General features: G+C 45.5%; 1 protein-coding gene across 1 annotated transcript in view; it reads left to right on the forward strand.

Moving 5' to 3' along the window:
* The window catches only part of LAMA1 (laminin subunit alpha 1), a 153,529-nt gene that overhangs the window by 57,611 nt on the left and 70,733 nt on the right, over positions 1–25,185 (forward strand). The window contains exons 7-19 of the mRNA XM_007458457.1: positions 3,076–3,193; positions 4,091–4,269; positions 4,929–5,034; positions 7,180–7,340; positions 8,274–8,414; positions 9,408–9,581; positions 11,019–11,120; positions 11,928–12,139; positions 12,899–13,010; positions 15,411–15,521; positions 19,604–19,731; positions 21,199–21,285; positions 21,954–22,165. Of these exons, the coding sequence (XP_007458519.1) occupies positions 3,076–3,193; positions 4,091–4,269; positions 4,929–5,034; positions 7,180–7,340; positions 8,274–8,414; positions 9,408–9,581; positions 11,019–11,120; positions 11,928–12,139; positions 12,899–13,010; positions 15,411–15,521; positions 19,604–19,731; positions 21,199–21,285; positions 21,954–22,165 (1,843 nt within the window). The remainder of the gene's footprint in view (positions 1–3,075; positions 3,194–4,090; positions 4,270–4,928; positions 5,035–7,179; positions 7,341–8,273; positions 8,415–9,407; positions 9,582–11,018; positions 11,121–11,927; positions 12,140–12,898; positions 13,011–15,410; positions 15,522–19,603; positions 19,732–21,198; positions 21,286–21,953; positions 22,166–25,185) is intronic.

Consider the following 25,185-nt stretch of genomic DNA (forward strand, 5'->3'; position numbering starts at 1 on the left):
TGTTTTGGGGTGTCTGTGGACTTATTATGATTTTAGGCAGCCTCTCTGCTAGTGGGTGGGGTTGTGTTCCTGTTTTGCTATATGGTTGGCATAGGTTGTCCAGCACTGTAGCTTGCTGGTCGTTGAGTGAAGCTGGGTGCTGGTGTTGAGATGGAGATCTCTGGGAGATTTTCGCCGTTTGATATTATGTGGGGCTGGGAGGTCTCTTCTTGACGAGTGTTCTGAAGTTGGCTCTCCCACCTCAGAGGCAGAGTCCTGACTCCTGGCTGGAGCAGCAAGAGCCTTTCCGAGTTAGTAGAAGTAGGAATAAAGAAAGAAGGAAAGAAAGAAAGAAAGGAGGGAAGGAAGGAAGGAAGGAAGAAAGGGAGGAAGAAAAAGAAAGAAAGAAGGAAAGAAGGAAAGAGAAAGGAGGGAGTGAGGGAGGGAGGGATGGTGGGAGGAAGGAAGGAAGGAAGGAAAAAAGAAAGAATGAAGATAAAATAAAATAAAGTAATATATAATAAAGTTATTAAATTAAAAAATAATTATTAAGAAAGAAAAAACGGACAGATAGAACCTTAGGACAAATGGTGGAAGCAAAGTTATACAGACAAAATCTCATATAGAAGCATACACATACACACTCACAAAAAGAGGAAAAGGGGAAAAAAATCATAAATCTTGCTCTCAAAGTCCACCTCCTCAATTTGGGATGATTCATTGTCTAAAGGAGGGAAGGAATGAAAGAAAGAAAGAAGGTAAAGGAAACAATGATGCAGGGTACATCGAGTTGATTCTGGAGCTTTAATCCGCTGCTTCTGAAGCTGCTGGGAGAGATTTCCCTTTCTCTTCTTTGTTCTCACAGCTCCCAGGGGCTCAGCTTTGGATTTGGCCCCGCCTCTGCGTGTAGGTCGCTGGAGGGCGTCTGTTTTTCCGCTCAGACAGGACGGGCTTAAAGGAGCCGCTGATTCGGGGGCTCTGTCTCACTCAGGCCGGGGCGAGGGCCGGGCGCGGAGTGTAGGGCGGGCCTGCGTCGGCAGAGGATGGCGTGACGTTGCACCAGAGGACGGCGTGACGTTGCACCAGAGGACGGCGTTACGTTGCACCAAAGGACGGAGTGACGTTGCATCAGCCTGAGGCGCCGTGCGTTCTCCCAAGGAAGTTGTCCCTGGATCCCGGGAACCTGGCAGTGGCGGGCTGCACAGGCTCCCCGGAAGGGAGGTGTTGATAGTTACCTGTGCTCACACACAGGCTTCTTGGTGGCGGCAGCAGCAGCCTTAGCGTCTCATGCCCGTCTCTGGGGTCCGCGCTTTTAGCCACGGCTCGCGCCCGTCTGTGGAGCCCCTTCAAGCACCGCTCTTAATCCCCTCTCCTCGCGCACCAGGAAACAGAGAAAAAAAAGTCTCTTGCCTCTACGGCAGCTATAGACCTTTTCCCGGACTCCCTCCCGGCCAGCCGTGGTGCACTAACCCCCTGCAGGCTGTGTTCACGCCGCCAACCCCAGTCCTCTCCCGGCGCTCCGACCAAAGCCCGAGCCTCAGCTCGCAGCCCCGCCCGGCAGGTGAGCAGACAAGCCTCGGGCTGGTGAGTGCTGGTCGGCCCCAATCCTCTGTGCGGGAATCCCTGCGCTTTGCCCTCCGCACCCCTGTGGCTGCGGTCTCCTCCGCGGCTTCGAAGCTCCCTCCTTCACCACCCGCAGCCTCCGCCCGCGAAGGGGCTTCCTGGTGTGTGGAAACTTTTCCTCCTTCACAGCTCCCTCCCAGAGGTGCAGGTCGCGTCCCTATTCTTTTGTCTCTGTTTATTCTTTTTTCTTTTGCCCTACCCAGGTACGTGGGGGGTTTCTTGCCTTTTGGGAAGTCTGAGGTCTTCTGCCAGCGTTCAGTAGGTGTTCTGTAGGAGTTGTTCCACGTGTAGATGTATTTCTGGTGTATCTGTGGGGAGGAAGGTGATCTCCGCGTCTTACTCTTCCGCCATCTTCCCCTCGTCTCCCCGCCATCTTCCCCTCGTCCCCCCGCCGTCTTCCCCTCGTCTCCCGCCGTCTTCCCCTCGTCTCCTCGCCGTCTTCCCCTCATCTCCCCGCCGTCTTCCCCTCATCTCCTCGCCGTCTTCCCCTCATCTCCCCGCCGTCTTCCCCTCATCTCCCCGCCGTCTTCCCCTCGTCTCCTCGCCGTCTTCCCCTCGTCTCCCCGCCATCTTCCCCTCGTCTCCTATACTTTTTAAAAGAAGGATTCCCCTCCTTCTGACTTGGCCCTCTTTCTTTTTTTGTGGTGCTAAATCAAGGTAAAATAGTTTCCCTGTTTTCGCATAGTTTTAAGTGAAGAAGATGGCATCCTCTTCTTTTAAAAGCTTACACGAAGCTACTTCTTATTTTTACCCAATCTTCGTAATAATTTAACTCCTGAATCAGATTTTTTTTTTTAATTTTTATTTATTTTTGGCTGCGTTGGGTCTTCGTTGCTGCACACGGGCTTTCTCTAGTTGAGGCAAGCAGGGGCTACTCTTCCTTGTGGTGCGTGGGCTTCTCATTGCAGTGGCTTCTCTTGTTGCGGAGCACAGGCTCTCGGCGCGCAGGCTTCAGTAGTTGGGGTACCTGGGCTCAGTTGCTGTGGCTTGCGGTCTCAGTAGTTGTGGCTCACGGGCTCTAGAGCACAGGCTCAGTAGTTGTGGTGCACGGGCTTAGTTGCTCTGTGGCATGTGAGATCTTCCCGGACCAGGGATCGAACCTGTGTCCCCTGCATTGGCAGGCGGATTCTTAACCACTGCACCGCCAGGGAAGCCTAGGACTTTTATTATTGCTGAAAAACAGAGATGAGTATTAAGAAAGTTACTAGTAGGAGCTTCCAAACCTTTCAGGTCAATGTGTCTCTTTTGAAAAGCGTTTTTTTGTTAAGCCATATGTTAGTTTTGGTTTATTCTTCCTCACTTCTGTTTGTAACCAGGTCATATGTTTATTTTTTTTCTCTAAAAATTAAATTCCAGTTTGCTTGATTGTAAACTCTTGCTGTGTATTTGACTATGATGGGTTCTTCCTAAATAAAATTAAGAAAAACATACAGGTAAATTTTCAGATGCGATTTTATATTCCTTACTGCCTAGAAATTCCAGTGTCAGTGTGAACATAACACGTGTGGTGACAGCTGCAATCGGTGTTGTCCTGGGTACCATCAGCAGCCCTGGAGGCCCGGCACTGTTTCTTCTGGTAACACGTGTGAAGGTAAGTTCACTGAGAATTGCAAGGATGTGAAGTTTTCCCCCTTCATATGCTTCAGTTTATGGTGACTTAACATTTGTAATTAGTAAATAACTGGTTTTCTTAGTTATTCAAGTAGTTCACAAAGAGGCAGACTACCTTAATAAAATTTAAAGGATTGAGACCCGAATGCATTGATTATCAATTTGCTATTTCTCTAAAATTCCGCTTCCCATATATTAATTTATTCTTTATAAATTTGGATTAAAAATTTAAATAGGCAATATATTCACAAGTTTCCAATATCTACAGTATATAAAAGTATATTTATATATTTCTGTCTCCATCCTTCCTACTTTTTATTATTTCCTGGTAGGTTCTCCGTGAAATGTTTATACAAGTAAAGCATAAGTTAATATATTCCAACACGTCACACTGTTCGTACACAGAACCTGATGTGCTATGCGTGCCATTCTATGCATTACTTTTATATTTAACAATATATCTTAAATAAAATATCTCCATATTAACACTATGAAATGCTGTTTTAAAAGCAGTTGCACTGAACTCCATTATATGGATGTAACATAATCAAAACACCTACCTACCCGTGGTATTTTGCTTGTTACAAGTCCTTTGTTAACACAAGCAATGGTGAAGTAATTCACCTTTGTCGTTGACAAGTGAGCAAGTGCTTCTGCAAGATGTGATCCCAGAAGACAGGTTGATGAATCAAGTGGATATGCATATGTATAATTCGGATAGCTACTCCCCAATACCTCTGAAAGATTGTTACTAAAATGACTTCTTCTATAATTTTAATTCAATTTATATTCATCAAAATTTCCTAAAGGAGGGAAGGCTTTTCTTTATCTAGGACAGGGTATCTGTATTAATTGAGATGTTAAAATATTCTTCTAGAATGCAATTGCCACAATAAAGCCAAAGACTGTTACTATGATGAAAATGTGGCGAATCAGAAGAGAAGTTTGAATACTGCTGGACAGTTTAGAGGAGGAGGGGTTTGCATTGATTGCCTGCAGAAAACCATGGGCATCAACTGTGAAACCTGCATGGATGGATATTACAGACCACACAGGGTAAGAGCGCCTCAACTGTCGCCCAGCTTCGCAGTAGAAAAGACATTCAGGCCGCCACACGTCAGTCTCAATATTGAAGACATTTCCTTTTGCAACATTTCATCTGTATTCTTATAATATGCTGGTAGTGTTGTTCAGATATCAATTTCCTGCTCTATCCGTCCTGTTTTCTTGCTCAGAGTAGGATGTTCACCATTGTTACTTAACTTGAATTGTGGGTCTACTGGCTACATCATCTCAGAGTTTTGTGATACTAAGTGTCCCTGTGGAGAGTCAGCCAATAACTAAAGCAGCTGTATCTTGCCAGTAGGAAGTGCTCACTCCTCAGTTGACACCATATGTAGCTGTCACGGGAATCCCATGGTGGCTAAGTCATAGGAGAGGCTTCTACATGGCTCCAAGAGATGGCAGAGTGAGGGGACGGGTAGCAGTGATGAGAAGGATGACACTTTGCTAATGACGCCAGCTGCTGTCACTGTCAAAAAGATGTTTGCACTTTTTTTCTGGCTTGACCTACACCCCCTGGGTACACAGGATCATTGTGATAGTCACATCTTGGATAAAAAGTCAGTACCTTGTCATTGGTATTATTCTCGATGTTAATACTAATATTGATGTTATTTCTAGCAAGATAATCTAGGGCAACCTCTGCCTTTCAGGTGTCACCTTATGAGGACAACCCTTGTCATCCCTGTGACTGTGACCCTCTGGGGTCCCTCAGTTCTGTCTGTATTAAGAATGACCTTCATTCTGAGCTACACAGAGGTGAGTACGTCATTCATTTTTGTGCTTGTAATTGATTTGTGTGTGTGTGTATGTGTGTAAGATTTGTACCTAGTGAGACTGTTACCATTGTGTAATAATTTAGCGGTGTGATTCTCTATTCTTTCGCTCACCAAATATTTACTAAGTACCTACTACGTGTCAGGCAGTTTTCTAGGACCTAGGAACATATATATTCTCGGACAAGATGACCAAGGTCCCTGCTCACGAGCAGACAATAAACGAACAAGTACATAAATAATATAAAGCCAGGTAGGAATCAGTGCCCTGGGCATAAAGCAAAATTAGGAATCGTGATGGGAGGGAGGTAGAGGGTGGAGATGGCAGTGTTGTGGCGATGAAATGACATTTGAGAGGTTAATTAGCATTTGACGAAAGAAGAAATAAGACTCGGTTTCAAGTCATACGTGGAACAGTAAATAGCAATCACTCTACTTAGCGCTCAGAAGACATGCAGAGCCTTTAGCATACATCCTCCCACAAAGCAAGCAAATCCCCCAGTTAACTTTGTAAATGTCAGTGTTCTTTCCATTTCAAAAACTGGCAAACGGACTTGCAAATACCAGAGTCTCCTGAGGAGGTGGCATCTGTCCAGAGACCCCTGTGACCCCCTCCAGTGCTCTATTACTAGCAGTGAAGATGGATATTGCTCAGCAGGGAGGGACGTGCTGTCTGCGGGCCCTGCTGACAAGGGGGAGGGTAAATTACAGGAGGGAATTGATTCTTACCTGCAACTCGTGATGAGATGCTGGGGCTGATGACAATCACCCTTGTTTGGGTTCACTTTCAAATATATATCATTTCAACTTTTTTTTTTTTTTTTTTTTTTGTGGTATGCGGGCCTCTCACTGTTGTGGCCTCTCCCGTTGTGGAGCAAAGGCTCTGGACGTGCAGGCTCAGTGGCCGTGGCTCACGGGCCCAGCTGCTCCGCAGCATGTGGGATCTTCCCGGACCGGGGCACGAACCCGCGTCCCCTGCCTCGGCAGGTGGACTCTCAACCACTGCACCACCAGGGAAGCCCTCATTTCAACTTTAAATCATAGCAAATAAAAATTATTTTACCCTATTTATAGGCAAGGAAACTGTAGCTCAGAGTACTTAAGAAACTTGGCCAAGAGTACACAACTTTCAAAGCTGGCATTAGAAGCAAAGACAGTGCTTATTGCCCTCCACCGCTGGCTTATGTGCTTTAAAAAAAAAAAAGCTTGATTTTGTGATATGATTGACCACCATACAGTACACCCATTTAAAGTGTGCAGTTCATTGTGTTTTGGCATATTCATGGGTGCAGCCATCACCACAATCCAATATTGGTACATTTTCATCTCCCCATAAAGAAACCCCTTACCCGTTGTTAGTTGTTGCCTGTTTTCCTCCATCCCTTTGCCCCAACTCCAAGCTCTAGGCAGCCACTGATCTAATTTTTCGCTAGAGGTTTGTTTATTCTGGCCATTTCGTATAAATAGAGCCATACAATATGTGGTCTTTAGTGACTGGCTTCTTTCACTGAGCATAATGTTTTCAAGGTTCATCCATGTAGCACGTGTCAGTACTTCAGTCCTTTGATTGCTGAATAATACTCCATTGTATGCGTGTTCACCTTACCCACTCATCGGTTGATGAATATTTGGGTTGTTTTGACTTTTTGTCTATTGTGAGTAATGCTGCTACAAACATTTATGTACAAGTTTTTGGGAGGATGTATGTTTCCATTTTTCTTGGCTAAACACTTAGGTATGGTATTGCTGGATCTTATGGTAACACTATGCTCAGCATTTTGAAGAAGTACTAAATGGTTTTCCAAAGCTTCTGCCCCATTTTACATCCCCACCAGCCTCTGTGCTTTCCATCTGTCTTTTCTTTCTTTAAACCAGGAGTTGTCAAACTATGGTCTATGGGCCATATCTGGCACCACTGTTTTTTATAAATAAAGCTATACCCATCTGTTTATGTATTATCTGTGGCTGCTTTCAAGCAATAGGGGCAAAGTTGAATAGTTGCAACAGAGACTCTGGCCAGAAAGCCTAAAATATTTACTTGCTGGCCCTTTACAGAAATAGTTGGCCAACCCCTGTTTTAAACCTCTTTTACCTTCCTGTTGGGTCATTTTGCCATTTTTCTTCTCAGGGAAGTGGCCGGGTCAGTGTCCATGCAAGGAAGGTTACGCGGGAGAAAAATGTGATCGTTGCCAGTTTGGTTATAAGGGTTACCCTGCGTGTGTGCCCTGTGACTGTAACCCAGCCGGCAGCGTGAATGAGGAACCCTGCTCTGAGGCTTGTCTCTGTAAGGTATGTGTGGAGGTTAAAGCTGCCCCCCGAATTTCCTTTGAGATTTCCTGAAAATGGGATGCATTTCATTGGCTCAGATGATCAGGTCCTAAGCAAAGCATCGAGGTGAAAGTGGAACTATCCCTTCCCCCGAGCCTTCCTGAGAAGCATGACATTATGTCACAGTGAACTGTCCTTGGACTTAGATGGGCACCTGCTTTTCCTTTTTGGTGCCTTCTGGGTGATGGCCAGATACTCCAGAAGTATTTCTGTGACTTCCTGGTTGAAACCAAATGCTGCTTTTCTTAGGCCTTGGCCTAATGCCTCTTCTGTGACATCCTTTTTAAGCTTTATGTTTAGAGGAGAACCAAGTAAACACTACATTTCTAAGAGCATTAATTAAAGGCAGATAGATTCTTTCGGACTTCTCTTAAAAAGGAATTGAACAGTGATAAGAAATGCATGAATCTGGTGCCAGGGAGGCGTTTTCTGGCTATCTGACACTAATAACCATCTCCCCGTAAGTCAGTGGGCTTCCAGCTGTGTCTTGTATTCCTTCCCATGTAAGCAGAGTCTTAGGCACGTTACATATGATGGAAAATTATCTTGAGCATTTATTAACAAGACAATTACATAGTTCTCTTCAGATTTTAAAATGCTTGACAGATCAGCAGACATAGAAGATTTAAAACAAAACAACACGAAAAAGCCATTGAAATATAAGGACCAAGCTCTAAGATCCCTAGCCTCAGTCTTGACTACAAAATCAAATGATAAGTATTTCAGACTATCTGGAAATCGTGACATCATGAGGCTTCGCATTGACTTTGAGTGTCTTTTTGTTTACCTGTGTCTCTGGATTGTCAGACGTCTTTCTTGCTATTGTCATGTTAATGTCATTTTAGTCTGTCTACCTATTGGTTTCAAAAGCTAATTTTTTACTCCAATTTGCAGGAGAATGTTGAGGGGAAACATTGTGATCGATGCAAACCAGGATTCTATAACTTGGAGGAAAGGAACCCCCAGGGCTGCTCAGAATGCTTCTGCTTTGGTGTCTCTGATGTTTGCGACAGCCTCTCCTGGCCCATCAGTCAGGTGGGGGCATCTTTTGAGAGCCAGGAACTGTGTCAGAAAGCGATGAGGCTGTCTTTTCTGTAACACCACTCTCATCCTTTGGACCGACATCGGTGTGGGTCAAAGGCTGCCCACTTACCAAAGTGTCACTAAAATTCCTAGATCATGTGTTTGTTCCCTCATACATTTTCCTATGGAAGCAATAGGATGCTGCGGCATTGCAGAATGCATCGTGTGTAAATTTCTTCTGTGGGGAAATGCATGGAGTTGTGGGGTCAGATCTTACCCCACCAGCCCCACCCCGGTCTCAGGCCGGGAAGCACAGCAGGACCTGGGGACATGCAGAATTTTCTAGCTCGAAGAAGCAGGCGAGGTGGGAACGCAGCAGATGTCACAGTTTATGAGGAGAGGCAGGGTACTCCATTTGTTTGGGGAATCGAGAATTCTGGGGGAACGAGTTCTGGGTGAGTGCTGAGTGGGTTCTAGGGAGGACAGAGTGATGGCTGGAGGTTAGGGCTATTCCCTGACCCTCCCTCCTCCCTCCTTACCAGCGTCTGGGGAGGGGGGATTTGGATCAGTACTTGAGAATGGGGTGCGTTCCTGTGTCATCTCTACATAGGTGACAAATTGGGAGGATATGATCTGGAGGTTGTTTTATACGGTTTTTGGCATTTGGCTAAGAAGCAGGGGGCAACAACGAAGTCAGAGTTAGCCAGAGACACTGTGTTCAATGCGTTTATTGAGTTCTTTGCTGTTTTTTAATCTAAGACATATACCTGTGGCGTTTACGGTTTTGCTCATTATTTGCTTCTAATTGACCTGGGTTGGGGGCATGTGTGACTCGTTCTCAGGTTTTCCAGGTCCTTTGACGAGTGCAAGGGCCACCATGTGTTAGCTCCGTCCTCGCCGAGCTTTGTGGGTCTGTCCCTTCACGGTGAAGATACTAACACTGGGCTGGGTGAAACGTAAGGTGACTTCGATTTCATGTTCTAAAATTCTTTGATCTTTTTTAAGGTGAAAGATATGTCTGGCTGGCTGGTCACCGACTTGGTCAGTTCCAACCAGCTCCGGTCCCAGCAGGACACGCTGGGCGGGCGTCAACAGATCAGCATCAACAGCTCGGCGGTGGTGCAGAGGCTGACCTCCCAGTATTACTGGTCGGCCCCGGAGGCCTACCTGGGAAACAAGGTACTTCCAGGGCCGGTGTCTGGGGCAGAGATCTCAGAGCACATTAAGGAAGACCTTGTGTTGGCTTTTCAAGTACTGTCGTTGGTCTCTTTTGAGTTTAGCAGAATATCACCCAGCGTTTACTGACACCTGACTCACATGGCCTTTTTATCCTTGTTAGACTTTACTGCATCTTTAAAATATGAACCTGTGTCCTTCTTGGCCCCGTCGAAGGTGGTCTGTTGTATGAAATATCGTCCCCTCTCCCCGACAGACCTTCTGTTTTGCTCTGGGTTCCTGGGTCACCTGGGCCTTTGTGAAAGTCCCTCGCATCCCTGCCCTGTGGAGCCAGCCGTGTACCTGTCTTACCTGGTGTATAGAACACCCCTGGGAAAGGTGTGCAGGAACCCTTGCACTGCCCCCTGCTTCTTTATTATGCTTGTTGCTCACGTGAAGTTCATGTTTAAGAACAGGTAGAATCCTTTCCATTGTAAGAAAACGCTCAAAGGTGATTCCACAAAGTGGGAAGTTGGTGGCTACGATTTAACCTCTCCCTTCAATGACATGGTCCTGTTCCTCCTCACCAATTAGGCAGCTTCCCTCTAGACTCTGATCGATCTGAAAATATATTCAGTGGAATCTCTCTCAATACCTACAGCTCCCTGCTCACGTTATCCAGGCCTTTGGTTTGTTTGAAGTCATGGTATATGTAGCGTAGGTCTCATACCGTGTTACATTTCCAGTTAATGTGATAGTTATATTTTAATTTTATAGCTGTTTTGCGTATGTTTAAGTAGTGTTTACTTTTGAAAATGATTACTTTTCCCATCAAATTGTAATCTTAGAAGACATTTTCTATTTAGAATGGGATCTTATCACCAAAATTCAGTAGTTTTGTTTTATTTTGTTTTCATGTCTGGGGAGCACCTCTCCAATTTTATGGCGCAAAGATTGGATTCTGAACGTTGTACCATAGCTGGCAGAAAGAAAATCTCTCTTTTACGTTAAAGGATATCTGATCAGGAAGGAAATCCTTGGTTAGTCCTTCCTTTAGCTGATCACACGTGTTGCTGTTGCCCTCCTATAAGCAGGGTAGTGAGCCCCAGTGTTGAGATTGTAGTCCTGGATCACACTCCCTGCCCCCTAAAGTCCTTAAGTGAAATAAAGTTCTATCGTGGGACTAGCGCAAGTTCAGAGTAATTTACCTCGGGGTCTCTAAGAAGGAGTACATTTTTTTCTGTGCATTTAGACAGTATCCTACATTTCGTGGTATCAATTAAACAGAATATTTGTATAACGTGCTTCCTTTCCGCTGCCTTTAATGGGAAATCCTTACGTATTGTGGCCTCTGGGACACCTCGCAGCCTAGTTGTTGCCAGGTGGATCCTAGTGACCGTGTCCCCTTACCAAGGGCTATGATCCTTCCCCTCTGTGCACATTGTCACTTAAACATTCCAGCTGACGGCATTTGGTGGATTCCTGAAGTACACAGTGTCTTATGAGGTCCCAGTGGAGAAGGCGGACGGTGACCCCATGTCTCACGCCGACGTCATCATTAAGGTAATTGCTTTCGCATCACTTTGCTAGAGCCGAGGGCTTCGTGGGGCAGCAGTTTTATGACTGAAGATGGCTAAGCGAGGCCGTAGTGGCAGGAGCTCAGGGCCAGGTGGCCATTCAGCGGTGCTTTGCCTGTCTGGACTCCGCTGAGACTGGGAATTTCCAGAACTGCCTCAGGGCAGCACCTGTAGCTCTTCATTTGCTTCTGTAGCTGACCTGTCTATTCACAATTTAGAGGGAGAGGAGTTTTTCCTCGATGTTGGGACTTCTTTTAGGCCCTTTGGGTCCCTCCTCCCCTCCTGTAGCGTCCTCCCCTCCTGTAGCGTCCTCCCCATGTGAATGACTAGGCAGCAGTGCCTGGCTGTGTGGGGACCGGAGATGCATTGTCATTTTTGTCCTCCACCTCTGTCCCTGTTCCTGTATCCTCACTCCCATCACAAAAAGACCCAGCAAGGCCTTGGCCTTTGCTGTTCCCCTGAAACATTGTAAATCAACTATGCTTCAATTAAAAAACGATTAGAGGTGTCAGATTGGTTGCTTTGAGGGAAACTGTGGGCTAGTGCATGACTTTGTCTCTTTTCTGAGATCTCAGCACAGGCACAGTCTTTAGACTTATCCGAATCCCTCTGAGAGGAAGATAGTGATATGTTTTCTCTGGTCATTCTGGACCAAGGACTATGGACATCATTACATGTTTGCCAAAAACCTGCACACAAATGAAAAGCCACGTGGCTGAATACAAAATCTGCTTTTAGTGTTTGATCATGAAATTGAATTATGAATATATTTCCTCTTGTTTTTAAATGTTAGGGGAATGGGCTCACTTTAAGCACCCAGGCAGAGGGCCTGTTATTGCAGCCCTATGAAGAGCACTTGAACGTGGTTAGACTTGTGCCTGAGCACTTCCGAGATTTTCATAGCAGGAGGGAGGTAGATCGCGACCAGCTGATGACCGTGCTTGCCAACGTTACACATCTCTTGATCAGAGCCAACTACAATTCTGCAAAGATGGCTCTTTACAGGTGTGTACTGAAAAGGAGGGAAAATGTAGGTGATCTTGTCTTTATTATCATACAGTTTTAAGCCGAATATACTTTACTTGATTATTTTAAGGACACAGCTAACGGAACTGTTTTGGAATTATTTTTTATCACTATAATTTTATCAAAGGCATAACAATTGTCCATGACAAATGTATCTAGTAGGAGATAGACTTGGCGTTAGGATCAGAAACTTTCAGGGTGGATTTTTGAGAAATGCCCAACGATGTGACAGTTGTTAACTGTGTTGCATCTGGTTTTCACCCTCCTGATGTTAATGGTCTTAGGTTTTCACAAACTATTTAAGCTCATGAGTCCATCTTTAGTCGTTTTGTTACTCCGAGAAGGTCAGTTTCTGGCAATGCCAGGCTAAGCATACATGTTGGATGCAGCTAAAGCAAGCAGAGAACTGCACATTCAGGACAATCTCTCTGCACTAGAGAGAGTTCAACTGCATGGGTTCGTTCTTCTGGAGTTCACTCTTCGCAACGGGCTTCTCAGAGCCTTCCCATGGCTGTGTATGGACAGCAGCTCGTCTTGTACCAAATGTCCAAGGCATTTCCAGGGTCTAATGAACAGCTCCCAGAAAGTGTCCTGTTGTGAAAATCTTTACTTACAAAAATCACATCACCATTTTGTTTGAATTAAATCTTTCTTAGGAATTCGTCTTCTTTGAGGTGTTAGATGCCGTGTGCAAGTGTGTAAGTCCTGTAACGGCCCCGCCTGTTTGTCTGTTTGCAGGTTGGATTCTGTCTCTCTGGACACAGCCAGCCCTAACGTCATAGACCTGTCCCTGGCCACGGAGGTGGAGCATTGCGAGTGTCCCCAGGGCTATGCGGGCGTCTCTTGTGAGGTAACACTCCTCCCCCTTCCCGTCGTCTTCCTTTTCTTCTTCCTACGGGGTTGGGGGAAAAGCACATTGAAGGTGATGTCGTAATGCGTGTTTGAATTTTAACTTTGGAAACCCAGTGTTTCTAAACATCAGACTTTTGGAGGCTATTGGAACATTGGAAACACATTGTTAAAGGAAATCTAATTCCTCTGGGGCATCTGGGGATACTCTAAGTAAGTGTCACTGTCCTGCTTAATCAACAGGAAAGTTGAGACACCCATGCCATATTTTGCATTTCTAAGGAGGATTGAATTTGATTGTATTTGAACATTTACCAATTACCAACATGCGACCCCAGAAAGCTTCAGACAAGCCAGGCCTTTTTGGAGACCTTTGATGGCCCCAGGCTATGTTACTTAGGTGGGCTCTACCTCACATATGCAGTATATGAAACCATACTTGCAGTCAGGGATGAAAGTAATCTGTCGCTTAAAAATTTTGAAATATTTTTTGAAATTATTTGGACATACATATTGATAGTAACTCTCTCTTACTGAGAACTTTCTACGCATTTGGCACTATTCTGAGCCCCTTCCATATGTTACCTCATTTAATCCTTACAACAATCCTATGAGGTAGGCCCTTCATATACTTTCTGTTCCGTAGATTAGGAAACGGAGACACAGAGAGGTTAAGTAACTTGACCAAGGTCACACAGCTAGGAAGTGGTCTTTGAACTTCATCCCTGCTAATTGCCATGAGGTCCTGCCTCTCATGAGCCCATGATTGACTGTGATTGTGAACATTTGTCATTGGCTGTGATTTCTTGGCAAGCATTTTTACAAAGTGAGAACATTTAACCTATAATATTAGCTTTGTAGGTAATAAAGTTGGCCTAAAGCTTCGTGGTGTACATATCTAATTAAATATTTTTATTTCTATTTTAAATATTTTGCAAGATTTTTTTGGCCACAGGGTCGGGACCCATGAACTTATTTTTACATCTCATTTATTTTTAGGACCAGCAAATGTCCATAAGTCCTAATCCCTGTGGGCCTCGTGCTTAATGGATAAATGACCCTCAGACCACCTCATAGTATGTGGATGTGGGCTTAGGGGAGCGACAGGTAGAGCAGGGACAACCGTGGAAGTGGGAGCCCAGCCAGCTGGACTGGGAGGGGACAGCAGGAAGCAGCTGCTGCTAGAGAACAAGTGGCCGGGGCTTTGTTCCCAGAAGTGCTGGTGTGCTTGGGTTGATGGCTCAAGCATCATATAGGCAGCTCAAGACTCCTTTGCAAGAGTTTGTGTTAAGCAGAAGAACTCATTCTTTTATCCAGCTCTTACTCAGAAGCTGACTTAAAGAATCAGGCAGCTATTCGTTGGGAATGGAATTTGAGGGAGCCCTGTAGCCACGGCTCAGACCCCCAGGCAGCTGCCTGCTCAGTGCCTGTCTGCAGACAAGTCCACTGTCCCTGGGGGAGCCTGGCTGCGGAGCAGGGTCGGGGGAGAGGTGGCAGGGGACTTTCCCAAGGTCAGTGTGAATGAAGGCATTATATATTATTACTATAATGAAATGCTTTTTAAGAATTCTTAGGACAATAAAAAGCAGATCCACACCCCCTCCTCCCATGCCCCCAAGGGAGTGTGCCAACCTCCAAATTAATTACTCCCTGTTTGCACTCTGGATGCGTTTCTTGTCTGCTGTGGCCCCGGGCAGCCTGTGGACATGGGTCTTGGAGGTGTGCACACCTGGCGTGGAATCACTGCACGGGTGCCATGGACCGTAGCTAATGCGCCGTGCTCCGGATTCCAAGTCTATCAGACAGCTGATTTCTCAGGGCCGTCACGAGGGTGACAGGAAATACAGTGTCCGGGGTGGCTCCCTGCCCCTGAACGCCCATGATGCCTGTCCAGCGCACAGCCAGGGGGAAGCTCACCTGCAGCGTTTGCTCTCTTAAACTGATGCCTTTTGACATAGACCTGCATTTAACACTTTGACGGCAACACTTACTAAATTTTAAGCAAAAGAAAAAGTGTTGAGAGAAATAAATCCCCTTGATTGAAACAGCCTTGATTAAAAGGCTGTTACATGATTTCTAAGAATATTGCAGCGGAAAACCGCTATGATGTACGCTGACTCATTGCATAGCCATTACATTTTTGTGTGCATGTTTCTACCTTTAAAATATATAAGGAACTGGATTATGGTGATGGTTGCACAACTCAGTAAACTTACTAAAAAAAAATCATTGAATCGTATGCTTAATATGGGTGCATTTTATGGCACGTTTGGGCAAAAAAAATAAGTTTCTATTCATGGAAAATTGAGCGGTTTATGTTTCTCATGTACTGGGAAGAAGATGATTTGCATTTTGTGTAAATTTGCCTTCACCTGGACAGTCACCCATCCTTCTTTTGCAGTCCTGTCTCCCTGGCTATTACCGCGTGGATGGAATACTCTTTGGAGGAATCTGTCAGCCCTGTGAATGCCACGGCCATGCAGCTGAGTGTGACGTTCATGGCGTTTGCTTTGTGAGTCTGGCTGAGACCTTGAGTGCACGCCGTCCTCCCACCCTGAAGCCCTCACTGTACAGAAGTGATTAAAAAAGAAGCTTCCTCCACAGGGAATATCCCTGCCCTTGTGGACCCCAGAGGAAATCTGCAGGTTTAAGTTTAAGTCATAAAATGTTTCCTGCTTTTTTCCTTCTTTGTGAAGAAAAGTTGCTTTGGTGATAGCAGAAAAGAGATGTATAATTTCACTGTAGGTTTTTTATTAGAACAATAAGTAATTTACTTCGCAAGATTAAAAAGCAATATAAAGGGAGAAAACGTCCACTGATTAAATAAAAAGGATCAGATCTTTTAAACGCAAGTGCTAGTAGATTTTAACATTATATTACATAGTATATCGTAAGAGGAATAATAAAAATTTCTAATAATCTCACTCATTTGTATAATATATAACGCTTCATAGATGTTAGTTCAGATAAACTCTGCAAACAAGTACCTCTTTCATGCAGTTGGAGTTGAAATAGGGCTTAGCAAATATGTAGTTAATCTTGAGAATGAACTTTGGGGCAGATACAGGGCAAGACTTGTTTTTTAACTTCAGTCAGGAATTCTTTTAGGCTCTTATGCCTGGGAGCCAGGCCACACTCCTGGGTTCTAATGGATTCACTGCTCAGAGATGGAGTGAATGCATATGGTAATCAGCTGAACCCTATTCACTGCACAGGGAAAGGATCATGCTTTTTCCAAAAGAGCTTGATTGAGTCACAGGGTTAGGAAAAATTAACTATCAGACCCATGGGGAAGATACCGGCATGGTGCCGCTGATTGCTTTTTCTCTCTAGAGCCTAATTTTCTTTTTCTCTGCAAGTACAGCTTTTGTTTTGTTTTGTTCTTTGTCAATGTCTTTGTTCTGTAAGTGAAGCATCTGTAGGATGGCGTGGAATGATGTTTGCACACATACTCAGTCCCTCCAGAATAAGTTCCTCAGGTGCAACTTCCCACAAGGAAGGGAGGTGGCTGCTTTTTTTTTTTTTTGGCTGCGTTGGGTCTTCGTTGCTGTGCGCGGGCTTTCTCTAGTTGCGGCGAGCGGGGGCTACTCTTAGTTGCGGTGCGTGGGCCTCTCATTGTGGTGGCTTCTCTTATTATAAAGCACGGACTCTAGGTTCTTGGGCTTCAGTAGCTGTGACGTGTGGGCTCAGTAGTTGAGGCGCACGGACTTAGTTGCTCTGCGGCACGTAGGATCTTCCCAGACCAGGGATCGAACCCGTGTACCCTGCATTGGCAGGCAGATTCTTAACCACTGCACCACCAGGGAAGTCCTGGTCGCTGCTTTTTTAAAACCTCTCTCCCCCTGCCATTTGGGTTTGGAGGCCTCTGCCAACACTTGGGGGTGGTCAGCAGGTCGTGGTTGTACCACCTATGGCTTTAGTGACAGGCAGGCTGGAAGATTTGCACATGCTTCTGTTAATATATATTTCCAAAAATATATTCTCCTATGAAAGTGAAGAGGCTAAATAGCCTTAAAGCTCTAAATATAGAAAATAATAATAATTTTTATAGTTTAAAATTTTTTAAGGAATAATTTCAAATTTACAGAAAGGTTAGAAAAATAGGATAGAGGGTTCCCGTGTGAGCATTGCCCTGTTTCCCTGGATGCTCATCTTACACAATCTGTATGGTTATCAAAACTCAGAAATTAACATGGCACGGTTCCATCAACTAAATGTCAGATTCCATTCGAGTTTCATCCTTTTCCTTTCCAGTATCATACGTACCGTCCCATACTGCATTTAGTGGCTTTGCCTCCTTCAGGCTGTGACAGTTCCTGGTTTTCAGGACTAGGACACGTTTGAGATCTTTGGACCTTCTGTGGATTGTCCCTCCGCTGGAGCTGGTCCACTTTCTCGTGATGAGGCTGAGGTTATCCATTTTTGGTGAGAGGACCTTGAGGTGACGTGCCCTCCCAGTGTGTGCTGTCAGGGTCCGTGATGCCACTGGCTTCTTCTGGGGGGATGTTAATTAGTCTGGGTCACTCGGATGAGGGGTCTCTGCCAGGTTTTTCTGCTGTAAAATTATTATTTTTCCTTTTTTAAGTAATTAAAGGAGAAAAGTAATAAAAATTTAGATTGGAATACAGGGAAATATAAAAACTTGGTAAGATCACTTGTCTGTTTAATCTACTTTGCTTTTTAAATTCTATTTTAAAAAGAAAGCTTTAATTCTTCCTTTTGCATAGCTGTAACTAGCCCCTGGCCTTGTATATAGTTATCTAGATTCTAGGGGTTGACTCCTTATATACATTTTATTAGAAGTTTCCAGTTGTTCTTAGTGCTCCTATTTTTGTTTTTTTTTAAAGACTATTTTTAGAGTAGTTTTAGGTTTACAGTGAAGTTGAGAAGAAGGTATAGAGATTTCCAGTCTACCCGCTGCGGGCACCCATGCTCATACGCCCCCATTATCAACATCCCCCCCCAGAGTCGTGCATTTGTTACAATTAGTTACCCCACGCTGACACATCACAGCCACCCAGAGTCCATAGTTTACCTGTGTCCTTATTCTTTTCTCTGAGCTCTCTCTGCTCTTATTCCAAGGAGAAATCAATTTCTTTTCTTTGGAAAGACAGCGGCATAAAATGCAGTTGTGCATGTCTTGGGCCCTCCTGGTTTTTCTTTTCCAGTCAAGAGAAGATGTGCTCACTCCCCAAGGAGATGAGCATTCCTGTCCCTCACGTTCCAGATCCACCAACAGGGATCATCACTTAAAGGGGTGTTGGCGCCCGCCTGAGAAAGCATTGAAACAGACCTTCAGCAGGTTTTTCAACAGAATGACATCGTAGTTTTCCCAAAGAGAAAGAAGACCCATTCTGGCCCTTTGAGGAAAGAAAGCAAATCAGAGACATTTGCAGTTGAGTGCAGTCAAATAGATTTTAATGAAACTCATTATTTTGCATAATTCTTTTAGCACAACCATGCAGCTCTTTACCAAGGCCGGTTGCATTTTGCGTAGATTTGGGTTAATGATCAAAACCAAGGTCATATGAGGGATGAAAAGCGTATGGGCGTCATCTGGAAGCTTTTTTAGAAACTCAAAATCGCAGAACTCCAGCATCAGAGTCAGCATTTAATCCACATGATCTGTATACACATTCAAATTTGGAAGCTCTGGTCTGGGATGACCCTAAATAAAACTGGTGAAACCGTGATATAGAGGATACAACACAATTAAATTGAACAGATGGGAAAACTTCTATCAATCTCAGGAATGATAGAAAAGTATGTAGTTAACAACTGGAAATATTATTTGAATAGTCAGATGAAAAATGTCCAGTAAATGTGTGTAAAATGAGTGGCTTTAAGAGAAGGGGTATAAAAGGACATGGAAGACCCCAAGGGAGAGGAAGTGAGAGGAGAGGGCCCACAGGCGGGGCTGGGGCTGGGAGTATGGGCAGGGGAGGGCAGAGGTTGTAGGAGAGCTCTGGGCGGCATCAGCACCAGGTGGGGGGCAATAGGGAGACCAAGCCATGTGAGAAGAGGAGCCTGGAAGTAACGGGCAGGAGAGGAGCCGCCCTTGGGCCCGTCTCCCGCACACCTCCTACACCTGACGCAGGGTAATTTCACTGTCTAAAGAGGTGTTTTAAATGAGGAAAAGAAATCTTTCGTACTTATTCATGTGTTTACCATTTCCAGTGTTCTCCATGCCGTAGTATAAATTCAGGATTTCCTGGACTGTCTCCAGGGGGAAAGACATGCAGTTGCAGGACCCATCCCGCTGTCTCCCTTCCCTACACATCCTGCACCTCCGCTGTCCGGGGTCTGAGAGCAGCTCTTTGATGTATTGTATTCCATCCCTACAGAGGGCAAGTCTGCTGCCAGTTACTCTGACACAGTTGGAAATGAAAGGTCTTATGCTTCCCATTTACATAAATTAAAAATTTTTATCAGCGGATCTGGAAACAGGCAACCCCTCCTCATATAAGAGAGTTTGGTGACTTGCTTTAGCATTTTGCCTTTTTTCTTCACTTGGACTTCAAGTTGTTTGAAGGTGAACTGGAGACTCCTTTAAGGAGGCCTGAGCCGAGTCTTCTTTCCATGCGTGTGTCCTAGGCATGCCAGCACAACACCACCGGGGACCGCTGCGAGCGCTGCCTGCCCGGCTTCTACGGGCTGCCTTCCCGAGGGACCCCTAGGGACTGCCAGCCGTGTGCCTGCCCGCTCTCCACGGCCTCCAACAAGTAAGCTGGGCTCCTCCACCAGTCGGTCCTGCCCCGCGTGGCCTGGGTCTCCATCCAGACGTGCACTGAGATCTTCAGAGCAAGACCTGTGTGTAATGAGAGTGTTAATTTTGCCCTGGGGCAATTAATTGGGATTAGAGATGGAGGAACAGATTCTTTCTTCTTTAAAAAAAAACAAAAAACTTTGATGTATTAAATTATGTAAGGCAAGTTGTGTGAAGGCAAGGACATTTGCATGGCCTTTTTCGCCCTTGGTCTAATGTTGGGCATCAGTTCCTTCACACGTATATGTTGTGTGCCTACCACTGGGCTAAGAGGCAGAGGAGATGCAGCGATGAATAAAACATGTTCCTGGGCTTCAGGAGTATTTGAGCTAATGACCAAAATATGTAAATACGAGGCTCATTGAGAATGGGCTGAATTCATTTAGTTTAATTCAACGAAGCTTTACTGAGCGCCTGGTATATGCTGGGCATCATGGTAGGTGTCCTGAGTATCAAACTGTTCCTCCGTGGCTGCCGATGCCATGCAATCCACAGTGCGGTCACGAGGGCAGAGGAAGTGGGTCCACTGTGCAGGGGGAATCTGTGTGGGGCGATTCCCTGTGGAAGCTCTCCATCTGAGACTTGAAGGATGAGAGGGAGTTTGAAGGCAGCGGAGGAGACGGGCCTGCTAGGCGGGAAGAAGTGGTGCCGTGGTCCGGCAGCGTGAGGGGCAGGTCGGTTTGCGGAGCTGCAGGTGGTCCCGGGGCACAGAGCACGAGGGGAGGTGGAGGACGGTTACAGTCAAGGCCTCGACCAACATGCTGGGGCTTGTGTGCCCCCAGGCCAGGGTCTGAAAGCCTCTCTCACTGTTTACCCTTTAGAACTCTCCCCCCATCCACGCCTAGAGGATTCTCCCACGGGAATTTTTATTTGGCACTCCAGTGTACAAAACAGCAATCAGGGCTGCTCTGGTGAAATTGTGGGGGCCTCGCTATGGCCCCCAGGCCTCCCTTCGCGGTCCTCCCAAGACCCAGGAATGGAGTGTGAAGGGACCTCAGGCTGCATGGGGGCCTCGGGGGATGCTGGTTACACTCACTGAAGTGTGGAGCCCCTAGGCTCTGTCCTGTAAGCGGGCTCACTCTTGGCCAGTGTGGGCAGCTCTAAGGCAGGCAGCCCAGTCCCGGGAACTTGAGGAGAGGAACTCTGCCTGAGCATCGGAGCCGGCCTCCTGGAGGAGGGGACCGCTGAGCTGAGCCTTGGGGGTGAGCCGGTGAACCCGGGCAGACGGGGAGAAGCGCAGTCCGGGCCGAGGGTCCAGTGCCCACGGGCGGGCTGCGTGGCCTGGAGCCTTGGGTTCTGGGCTAAGGAGTGAGCACACGGTGAAAGTTTGTAAGGACAGGAGTGGTAGAAACTAAGCATTTTAATATTTAGGAATTCTGCACCATCCACTGGAGAACTGCATTCATTTCTATTGCTTTGTCAGTTTCAGCCCCACCTGCCACCTCGATGATGGAGATGAAGTGCTCTGTGACCAGTGCGCCCCAGGATACGCAGGGGATTGGTGCGAGAGGTACTCTGCTTTGCTCGACCGGTTTCCAAAATTTTTTTTACTATAAATTCTATGTGTTTATTCTTAAATGTGTGGTTAAGTGTGGCTTTAGAACTTTTGGTATGTCATTATTATTCCATCAGATCACAGAGAAAAACCAGTCGATTGATTAAAAAATTAATGTTGGAAGTCCCTGGGGATTTTTTGATCTCCTTGAGCTAATCTCAGTTTTCATCAGTATCAATAGGAAACTGCCAGGAGTCAGTACTTCTGTTCATACGTTTGAATGTCCTGTTACTCGGGATGATTCCATAGGCAAGGGGTGGTTTGATTTAATAGTTGTCTTCTGGCGCCTGGAAGCCAGGGTTGTCTGTCCCGCGTGTACGTCCCAGTGCCAAGTCTTGCTGGACTCTGTGGGAGGTGACATCGCTGAGTGGTGGGATGCGGGTCGAATTGTCTGGGGCCGGAGCATGTCCCCGCGATGTGTGGCTCTTTTGGACGCCCTCCCCGTGCCTCACAATGAGTGACGGGAATCTGTGAATGCCTGAACTCGAGCAGCATTCCTCTCACGGTAAATCTTCGGTAAAGAGTCGGTGTGATTGATTAACTACTCAAAGAGTCCCTGGATGGTGGGGTAATGTCTACAGTAATCGCATTTGTTTGCATCCTTCTCTCAATCTTCTATATAGATGTGCAGACGGTTACTTTGGAAACCCAACAGTGCCCGGAGATTCCTGTGTCCCGTGTAACTGCAGTGGCAATGTGGACCCCTTGGAGGCCAGGAGCTGTGATTCCGTCACCGGAGAATGCCTGAGATGCCTTGGGAACACCGACGGCCCCCACTGTGAGAGGTGTGCCTATGGGTTCTATGGGGACGCCGTGACTGCAAAAAACTGCCGCGGTGAGTGTGTGACCTGACGGTCGGGTCCATTACTTATCACCCTGTGAAGCCTCCATCCATTTACTTACTTGCATCAAAAAGCGCTCGGCCCAGGAGGTCACTTGACCCGATCTGCGCTGGGTTAGCTTGATCAGTTACTCCAAATGAAGGTCAGGTGGCCTAGAAAGCATGCGCCCTTCCATTTCAGGAGAAAGTGGTCCTTCACAGAGTGCTGACACTGCTCCCAGTGACCAAGAAGGCGAAGGAAGCCTGTCCCGTTTGTCAGGGAGATGCTACGGGCTTCATGAGGCAGATGGGATTCAGGACGTGGAATGGGAAATGGGGAGACCCTGGCGCCCAAAACTGGTGTGTCTCAGTGGTCTGCGCCTGGGTCACCAATCCCCACGTCGCTCGGCAGGGCTCTCTGCTTAGACCCTTGAAATTACAGACCATGTAAAACCAGTTACTTAGAAAAGTAGATTTTCAAACTCCTAGAATGACAAACTTATAGCCTTAGGGCTGATAACAGCTCTCAGATTTTTTCACACCGTTCTTGAAAAAGGAATGAAAGAGTAAAAGTGACAATTATAAACTATTTTGATAATTTTCTATAAATGCTGGTCCTACTGTGCTGTTACAACGTGGAGACACAAGAGGGAGCTAGCGATCCAGAAAAGATGTTTTCCTAGGACCACATCAAGAGATTGACAAGCTTCTGTTGCCCTGGGCCTATGAACCCGACCTTCAAGCACCTTGACTGGTTATCATAGGTAGATAATTATGATAACCGGTAATTGTGTAAAGCTTCAAAGTTTATGGAATGCTTTCACAATTCTCATGGCATATCTTTTCATCCTTACTGCAAACCTTGATTATTAATTTCTTAGTTCATTTGTCATTTATTAAGTGTCTGTTACTTCCCAGGCACCATGCCAAATACTGTGATTGGAGTTGGAAATTTATTTAATCAGACTTGAAAATCCCAAGTCTATTTGGGAGCTACACACGATGGTGTAGGAGAGAGGCACGTGTGTGGATTCAGGGCTTTGGAGTCTGACTAGTTTAGAGTCCAGGATTGGTCACCAACCAGCCCTGTGACATTAGGCAAATTTTATTAACCTCTCCTGGCACCTATTTCTTCATACATAAAATGGACATAATTATACGTATACACTAAGGCCTTTCTGAAAAGTCAATGGGATGACAAATTTAAAGTTCTAGACAGGGGCTTCCCTGGTGGCGCAGTGGTTGAGAGTCCGCCTGCCGATGCGGGGGACATGGGTTCGTGCCCCGGTGCGGGAAGATCCCACATGCTGCGGAGCGGCTGGGCCCGTGAGCCATGGCCGCTGAGGCTGCACATCTGGAGCCTGTGCTCTGCAACGGGAGAGGCCACAACAGTGAGAGGCCCGTGTACCGCAAAAGAAATTAATAATAATAAAGTTCTAGACAGTAAATAAATGGTAGCTATTACAATTGCTGGTAATAAGAGCAGTCATTTTTATTATTTTTCTGTATCAATGCTGTCCAACAGAAACGTAAGTCACACGTGTAATTTAAAATTTTCTAGTAACCACCTTTTAAAAAGTAGAAAGAAACAGGTGAAATACATTCTAATAATACATTTTATTTAACTCAATATATAGAAAGTATTATCATTTTATCATGTAATCAAGTTTTCAAAGTATTAATAACTGTTTTCTTTTTAATACTGTCTTCAAAATTCAGTGTGTTTTATAGCCCATTTCGATTAGGATGCTAAGTTTTCATCAGAAATATTTGATCTGTATTTAGATTACATAAAATTCAATGTTGAAGAAATGGATTCAGACACCCAAGTTGTTCAAACAAACATATTTAAAAGTTTTCCGTCATGTTTTCCTTTATGTGCATCCACGCTGACAGAGCTGCGTCAGCATTTTGCCATGGGGATAAAAGGGAAAATATAAAATAGAAGGTCTCAGGGATGAGTGGAGAGTGGGGGGCAGGGGGGGCGGTCAGAACAGGTGGGATTTGGGTCTAGGTCCACGTTGTTGGCCCAGGGAGCTGGACTGGTTATGGGCTGACCCTGCCTGGCTTTCTCTAGTTTCTGAGCATTTACACTTTTTATTGTTTTCCTATCTCCTTTTCCCCCTGTTCCTAGCTTTGACGAGATGAATTCCTACAACTGTTTCTGAATATTTCACTAGAAATCCTTCCAGGTCTATAATAAGGGTCCTTCTTATGAACTTCCCAGAAATCTCCACACCATAACATAATACCATATTTTATTAGGTGAACCCAGTAAAAATGCCAGTGTTCAGTATTACTGACATCAGCTTTGGTATGATAGATGCAGTAGTGGCTGTGGACACAGTTGTCCAGGGCAGAGAGTGGTGTGGAGGGAGCAAAGGGTGGTGGGAAGCCTCCTGGGCTCTAATATTAAAGAAACCTTGTGCAAAATAACTTAAGTAAGTATAATTTTTATATTGTGGGGTTCTTCTGAGAATTAAGATACCTGTAAAGAACCTGACAGAAGGTAATTGCCAGATATTTTAAATTAGTATTATTTATAACATGAACAATTTTTACTAATAATTGCTATTATAATTGTTGTTATAGAGGGATAACTGCAAATAACAGTGTGATCTCTGGCTAGTTACATCACCTTTCTAAGTGTTAGACTTCTCATCCAAAAATAGAGAAAATTATAGTGCTTCCCTCGTATGTTTGTTATGAAGGTTCATTCATTTATTTCACATATTGACTGTAATGTGGAGACACAAGCTGACGGGTGTGTGATAAATGTGATTTGTTATTATCATCAGTATTTGGTGATGATCATACTCGAAGTGAACTTGGAATATTCCCCAGAGGAAGGGTGGGGTTTGAGTGAGGCACAGAGAGGGAGGATCAGAGGGAAATACAAGAGAAAGAGGAAGGAAACCAAAGAGTTTGGAAGGGGTCCCAAAACCTTGGTAAGAGAGAGGTTCAAAAGGGAGAGAGGGGGGCTTCCCTGGTGGCGCAGTGGTTGAGAGTCCGCCTGCCGATGCAGGGGACATGGG

The sequence above is a fragment of the Lipotes vexillifer genome, unplaced genomic scaffold, assembly GCF_000442215.2.
Source record: "Lipotes vexillifer unplaced genomic scaffold, Lipotes_vexillifer_v1.1 scaffold447, whole genome shotgun sequence".
NCBI lineage: Eukaryota > Metazoa > Chordata > Mammalia > Artiodactyla > Lipotidae > Lipotes > Lipotes vexillifer.